Raw genomic sequence first — 6353 nt, 5'->3', positions numbered from 1 at the left:
TTTGCGGTCAAAAATTCTCTGACAAGGGAAGCATGAGAAGACACACAAGAACGCACACTGGAGAGAAACCTTTTGCTTGCTTACTTTGTGGCCAGGGTTTCTCTCAAAAGGGAAGCTTGAAAATACACACAAGAACACACACTGGCGAGTAAACCAATTTCCTCCATGCGATATTGTCGTAATGATGCGTTGCGCCCGTGCAAAGAGAAGTGACAAGTGAGTCGCACGTGTAAATGTTGAAATCTCCGCTGAATGGATCACGACGGGCGTCCCGAAGGACCTTTCGCTTCCGCTCTGAGGAGGCGGCGTCGAAGCGCAACGCTCAGGAGACGGCGACTGGTGGGCGTCAGAACCCTCTTGTGTAATCTTGGAACATTTGAACATTAGCGAGGAACATGCACGAGGAAGGCTGAGATGGAAAAAGATGACAGGCCGTGTGTGGCGACCCCTAATGGGACAAGCCGAAAGAAGAAGAAGAAGAATCTTGCGTCCTGCCTCTTCCTTGTTGGACGTATTTTGGGATTGTGCGCCAAAGCCTTTCCTGGACACGCGCGCGCGGCCACGTGAGCGTCGTCCAGCCCAAATGAGCAAATTCAAACTTTTTGCGGGAAGATGACAAGCGACAAATGTTGTCCTGAATAAAAGACAACTCTTCAAAATAAGAGTGGGATTCGTACACGGAGGCATTTTGTAGTTGTTGTTCCTGTCTGACTAAACTTTTTCTTTTTAAGCTCACTTTGGAGGACCAACATTATTTTCTCAATTTCAGAGTAGCCTGAGACCGATTTTCAGAGGTCTTGAGTACTTGGTCGCTTTGCTGGCCCGAAAACGGCTCACACCTTCGTGTCGCCCCCCCCCCCCCCTCGCCCGAAGATGGGGACGACGCCAGCATGCTACGCTACGAGAAGAGAAGATGAATTCATGAATGTTTGTCTCGAGTTCATGTTTTTTTTTTTTTTAATCTTCTTGGAGATTTTACCTCATTTTTAATTTGTATTTTGGTGTTGATTTCTTCTATTTTATTTACTTGTAAATTTCTTATTTGTATTTTATTTTCGTGGGTTTTTTTTTTGTTATTATTCATGTTTTTCCACCATTTTTTGTTTGTTGATTCTTTAAATTTTGTTTCTGTAGCGTTTGGTTTTGTTTGTTGTTTGTTGAAGTTTTTTCCTTTTTCACGTGTGTGTGTGTTGTTTTTTTTTTGTAATGTTTGAAAATATTAGTTTAGCTTTATTTTATGTGTCACAGTGGGGGAATTTCAATTTCACCCTATTTTCGTCTTTTGCGTGGACGGGCTGGGACGGCTCGGTTGAAATTGCCGCGGACGTTCAGCAGGGGGCGTCGGTGACGTCAGCGGCGCCATCGGAGGCTCGCGAAGCTGAAGATCGGAAGACTGGACGCCATGTTGTGACGTCCGACCATTTTACGTGACGAGAACCGCGACCGCATGATGAAGATGATGATGATGAGACGGAAGCGATGAAGAATTGATGCTGTCGCTTCCGGCCTCGACTTCGACGAACCCCAACAAACACATGCAGGCGACACACGTGGGGGGGCGCCGCGCCACCAGCAAGACGGAGCGTTTGGGCGTGCCGGTGACGTCATCCGGGTGAACAATGGCCGCTCGGCGGGCGGCGCGCGTCTTCCAGGCGTCGCGCAGCACGTCGCCGTCGCCCGCTCGCCGGTGCGAATCGCCGCCCGTCAGCGTGTCGGAGCTCCAGCGACTCCTCAGCAGCGGCAAGACGGCCTGCAACCACGCCGACGAGGTCTGGCCCGGACTCTACATCGGAGACCAGTGAGTTCCCGCACCGGCACCAGATCGGAAAATGAAATATTTCATGAATGTTCTTAATCAGTGGTTAGCGTTGGGCTCACACTTCGGAGGTCCCAGGTTCAATTCCTCCTGCTTCCTCACTCAAAATTGCCCCCCAGGTGGGGTTGTGAGGTCGACCGTTCGTCTGTCTCCTTGCGCCCCGCGATTGGCGGGCGACCAGTCCAGGGTGCGCCCCACCTTTGTGAGGATAAGCAACGCCGAAAATAAACGGATGTTCTTACCCCCCCCCCCCCCTTCCCCGTTTAGAAACATGGCGTCGGACCTGCGTGAGCTGGCTCGCGTGGGCATCAGCCACATCGTCAACTGCGCCCAGAGCAAAGGGCGCGGCGCCGACTGCTACGCGGGCATGAACGTGACCTACTTGGGCATCGAGGCGCACGACTCGCCCGCCTTCGACATGAGCAAAAACTTTTACCCCGTGGCCGACTTCATCCACAAAGCGCTGAGCAGAGGAGGTGCGACGGCGACCGACCGCTTCCGCCGACAGGCCGTTGGTGTCGCGGCCGTCCTAAAAAAAGCGCCGCTTGTTTTGCGCAGGCAAGGTTCTGGTGCACTGCGCGGTGGGCCTGAGCCGCTCGGCCACGCTGGTGCTGGCCTACCTGATGATCCGGCAGAACCTGACCCTGGTGGAGGCCATCAAGACCGTCAAGGACCGCCGCGGGGTCACGCCCAACCGAGGATTCCTGCGCCAGCTCAACGGCCTGGACGGCATCCTGCGCGAGAGTCGCCGCGCAAACCGGCTACCGGCGACGCCCCGCCGCGCCAAAACCGAGTCGGCCGACGACCGGCCGGACGCTGACGACGGGCGCGGCGGCGCTCGGTCCGGTCGCCGCTGATGAATGATCCTTGAGGAAAACAAACGGACTTCGCGGTCACCTCCGGCATCGCGTCGCTGACGACGTTTGTTTGCGACCTCGCGTGGAGTCGTTCCCGATCTGGGTTGGCACAAGCTCCTTTTATGCTTTGACTTCCTTCCACCGGTGTTAGCTTGCAAGTAGCGTAGCACGTTTCCGAAGAGCCACTGCCAAAACGCTCTTTTTCAGAGCAACGCTAGAATAGTACTGACAAACTCGAGTCCTCCGGATATTCGCGTGACGTTCAAATGTAGCACATGAATGAAATCAGCTACTAACTGCCCGGATGAAAACCACAGGTGCTAATGTGCTAAGTCAGGTTCGTGCTAACGTTAATGAAAAACGAGCGCGGGCGAATGCTCAGCTTTTGAAACACCTTGCCCAAAAAAAAAAAATAATAATAATAATATATTTTTGTGACATTGTGCAACAACAAAAAACTAAAACTGTCAACAAACAAAAAGCTGGATTTGTAAAATCATTGTTAATACTTGTTTTTCTTCATGTGCTCGTTGTTTTTGAAGGCAAACTCATCGCAAAAATCTCAACATTTGACAGGAAATGCTAACTGTTAGCAGAGCAGTGTTTTCAAGAGCTTCGTTATCACAGCTGAACTAACGCTAATGGCTAACGTGTCTCGTGCATTAGCGTGACGTCAAAACATTCCACATAAATGATATCAGCTACTAACTGCCTGGATGATGCTAACTAGCGTCCACGCGCTCGATCGGGCGAGCGCCAACGGCCGGCTAACGCTCATGGAAACCACAACTCTCAGCTTGACAAAAAATGGATTTTACAAAGTTAGTGTGTTTGTTTTTCTTTAACTTGTTTCGTGTGACTTCACAATGAAGCTAATTAGCACGACGACGCAAGACTTTGGACGTGAGGCCACTCGGAGACCAACATGTGACCTTTGTGTCCTTTTATTCACGTTAGCATACTTTCTTATTTGGAAAACGTAGTTTAAAAAAAAAAAAAAAAAAAAAAATGTGCCACCGCATCACAATTTCGTCGTATTTCAACTTGTGCTCGTATTGATGTGCGGACGTCAAAACCGCTTCAGTGTTGTGATTGGTTGCCCCTTTACGGGCGATTTACTTTTTGGTGTATTCATATTCGCTCTATTAATGTGTGCTTTTGAGACTTTGCCTTGTGTGTTTTCAAGTCAGACAATTTTAATTGCCAAACTGCCTGCTTTCAGTAAACTCAAATTTTGTTGACTTATTGTGTCCATCGTGGAGGGGGGGGAGCATGTCCGTGACCCAGAAAATAGGTGGATGGTGCAATTTTTTTAGCCACCCCTCCCCTGCAAAAAAAAAAAAAAAAAAAAAAAAAAAAAACGCATGAGATGATGAATTTTGTCACAGTAAGTCATTAAAATGGGGAGAAAAGAAAATTATTTCGTGTTATAACCATTTTTAATGGGACTAAAAAATAGCTTGTCTGATTTACAGTTAATCTGACTTTTGAACAAAATTGTTGCTAGCTAAGGGTGCCCCCTGGTGGTGAACAGGCGCAGTACTGCAATAAAGAAGGCTTGACGTCATTAAGTGGCGACGCAGAGCAGGCAGGCAGGCAGGCAGGCGGCGGCGCCGTGGAGCTACGGGAGCACGCCGCAGTCGGCGATGACCACCTTAACTTTGGGGTCCCCTTTTCTGCTCCCCTGCTTCTCCATCGACTTCAGCACGTCTTTGCCTTCCAACATCTTCCCGAACACGACGTGCTTGCCGTCCAGCCTGCACGGAATGAGCACGTGTCCGCCCGGCGTCTTTTTTTTTAGCAATGAATCTGAATCTAAAATCTATGATACTGCCCCCTGGTGGCCACGGCAGAATGACTTGATTTGAAGCATGAAATTGTTGCTTTTTATGTTTGTCAAGAGCGTATGTTTTCCGAACCCCCCCCCCACCCTCATCTCAGGACGTAGAGAAACGGAGTCGCTCACCAGTCGGTGTCATCCGTGCAGAGGAAGAACTGCGAGCCGTTGGTGTTGGGTCCGGCGTTGGCCATGGAAAGCGTCCCGAAGCCGCCGTGCTTCAGCGTGAAGTTCTCGTCGGCGAACTTCTCGCCGTAGATGGACTTGCCCCCCGTCCCGTTGTGATTGGTGAAGTCGCCGCCCTGAGTCGTGCCACAACGTTAGCGCGAGCCGCCGAGGGCCGCGAAGCTACGCGGACCCCAACTTTCAAACTAGCGCAGAAAAATGACGACGCGTCTTTCCGACGTACTTGGCAAACGGCGTCAATGTACGGCCGCGACGCCGGAAGGCCGAGATCGAAAGCGATCTCGGGGTGAGGGTGCTAGCGAAGGGTCGTAGCCGTGTCATTAGGGGAAAGCGTGGAAACAAAAAGACTGCGAAGAACCGCGGCAAAAAAGTACAACAAAGAGATGACAAGAAGGCCGCGGCGGAAGGCCAGTGAAGGCGTCGTCTTGGATGGGAGGACGGAAAGACGAAACTTCATTTGAGGACACGCCGATACGAGCGGCGCATCCTCGAGAGAAGGGGGAGTGGGGGCAGACTTCCAAGCGCGTACCTGACACATGAAGCCGGGAATGATGCGGTGAAAGGAGGAACCCTTGTAGCCGAAACCTTTCTCGCCCGTGCACAGCGCCCGGAAGTTCTCTGTCAAACAAAAGCGTCAGTCAGCGGCGCCGGTTCAACTTTGCCTTGCTTGAAGGCGGGCGTCCCTACCGGCGGTCTTCGGTACTACGTCCGCTCGGAGCTGCAACACACACACACACACACACACACAAGAAAATGGGTTACGAAATCCGGCCGCCGCGTTTCTTTTCCTACCCGGAAATTGGGGACGCGAATCCAACCTAGCGGAGGGCCAACAAAAAATGGCGTTTTCGCAAACTTGTTCCTTTCAAGTCGCGCCGTTGGGAAATCCTTTTAATACATATTCACAAGATTTTTGACAAAAGGTGACAAGGTGCGTCTGAACTAACTCTTGTTGGACGCGGCCATTTCCTACGCCGCGCCACACATTTGCTAAACATTTGGAAAGGTTCATTTGCGACTTTTGAAACGTGCGACAAAAGCCTGAAGCGTAGATTTGCCGTGACGTCACCTCTTCGGCTTCGATCGTTAAAGCTTCCCCGCAATTTAGATTTTTCTCTCTCTCTTTTTTTTTTTTTTTTTTTTTTTTAGGCATTCGATTTGCAGTCAATCCCGAGAAGATGCTACCGAGGGATGTTTTTTTTTTTTTTTTTTTTTTTGGTGGCGGCAAACCATACATAAAGACAGTGGAAAGAATTGTACCAAACGTTCTTACCTCCATTGTGATCCTGCCCGCTTTGACGTTGTCAATTGTGATGTCAAAGAAAACAACAGGATTTGCCATGTTTGCGAGCGAAACAAGTCGGCAGACTCGTCGTCTTCCTTTCCAAAGCGACGGCGGGCGGGCGGGCGGGAGCTCGTCTGACGACGGAGGCGGAAACGGGGCCGACTTTCTCCGCCCTCGGGAGCCAATCACGACACGATTCACGCAGAGATTCAACCAATGGAGGCGACGGGTGGGCGGGCTTAAAGGTGAAGTCCGGACCGTCGACGGCCACACCGCGACAGCCCGCGCGGGCGGGAGCCGCAATAGCCGGCGTGGCCAATCTGTGCCTTGAAACGCGCGGTGTTTAACGGTGAGAGGAATCGAACGTGCACA

The 6353-nt window shown here is 51.1% G+C and overlaps 2 protein-coding genes across 3 annotated transcripts; one reads left to right on the top strand and one right to left on the bottom strand.

Moving 5' to 3' along the window:
• The first annotated feature begins 1404 nt into the window (after positions 1-1404).
• Positions 1405-3976, top strand: LOC133490878 (dual specificity protein phosphatase 26-like). Of its 2 annotated transcripts, XM_061801485.1 has the most exons (4): positions 1405-1798; positions 2084-2292; positions 2375-2570; positions 2601-3976. In XM_061801485.1, exons 1-4 carry the CDS (start codon positions 1620-1622, stop codon positions 2671-2673), a joined length of 657 nt encoding a protein of 218 aa, XP_061657469.1. In that variant the 5' UTR covers positions 1405-1619; the 3' UTR covers positions 2674-3976. The 2 variants fall into 2 exon arrangements, with proteins under 2 accessions (XP_061657469.1, XP_061657468.1); XM_061801484.1 differs by having other exon boundaries at positions 1415-1798; positions 2375-3976.
• Positions 3977-4090: 114 nt separating this feature from the next.
• ppiab (peptidylprolyl isomerase Ab (cyclophilin A)) lies at positions 4091-6126 on the bottom strand. The gene is made up of 5 exons (XM_061801486.1): positions 5970-6126; positions 5384-5414; positions 5226-5314; positions 4640-4812; positions 4091-4430 (listed from the first exon to the last, which is right to left on the bottom strand). The coding sequence occupies exons 1-5, from the start codon at positions 6036-6038 to the stop codon at positions 4295-4297; spliced, it is 498 nt and encodes a 165-aa protein (XP_061657470.1). The 5' UTR covers positions 6039-6126; the 3' UTR covers positions 4091-4294.
• Between the last annotated feature and the right edge of the window lie 227 nt (positions 6127-6353).

This window comes from Syngnathoides biaculeatus, chromosome 17 (genome assembly GCF_019802595.1).
Source record: "Syngnathoides biaculeatus isolate LvHL_M chromosome 17, ASM1980259v1, whole genome shotgun sequence".
Taxonomy (NCBI): domain Eukaryota; kingdom Metazoa; phylum Chordata; class Actinopteri; order Syngnathiformes; family Syngnathidae; genus Syngnathoides; species Syngnathoides biaculeatus.
Note: the sequence above shows the minus strand (reverse complement) of the source record. Positions and strands in the feature narration are given on the sequence as shown.

What these genes read in the sequence shown, in the direction of transcription:
- LOC133490878 (XM_061801484.1), top strand. Translation starts at nt 1,620, where the DNA reads ATGGCCGCTCGGCGGGCGGCGCGCGTCTTCCAGGCGTCGCGCAGCACG. An exon ending in GGACTCTACATCGGAGACCA is followed by an intron (nt 1,799 to 2,083) that starts GTGAGTTCCCGC and finishes TTCCCCGTTTAG; the next exon opens with AAACATGGCGTCGGACCTGC. An exon ending in CAAAGCGCTGAGCAGAGGAG is followed by an intron (nt 2,293 to 2,374) that starts GTGCGACGGCGA and finishes TGTTTTGCGCAG; the next exon opens with GCAAGGTTCTGGTGCACTGC.
- ppiab (XM_061801486.1), bottom strand. Translation starts at nt 6,038, where the DNA reads ATGGCAAATCCTGTTGTTTTCTTTGACATCACAATTGACAACGTCAAA. An exon ending in CGGGCAGGATCACAATGGAG is followed by an intron (nt 5,415 to 5,969) that starts GTAAGAACGTTT and finishes TGTGTGTTGCAG; the next exon opens with CTCCGAGCGGACGTAGTACC. An exon ending in CGTAGTACCGAAGACCGCCG is followed by an intron (nt 5,315 to 5,383) that starts GTAGGGACGCCC and finishes TTTGTTTGACAG; the next exon opens with AGAACTTCCGGGCGCTGTGC.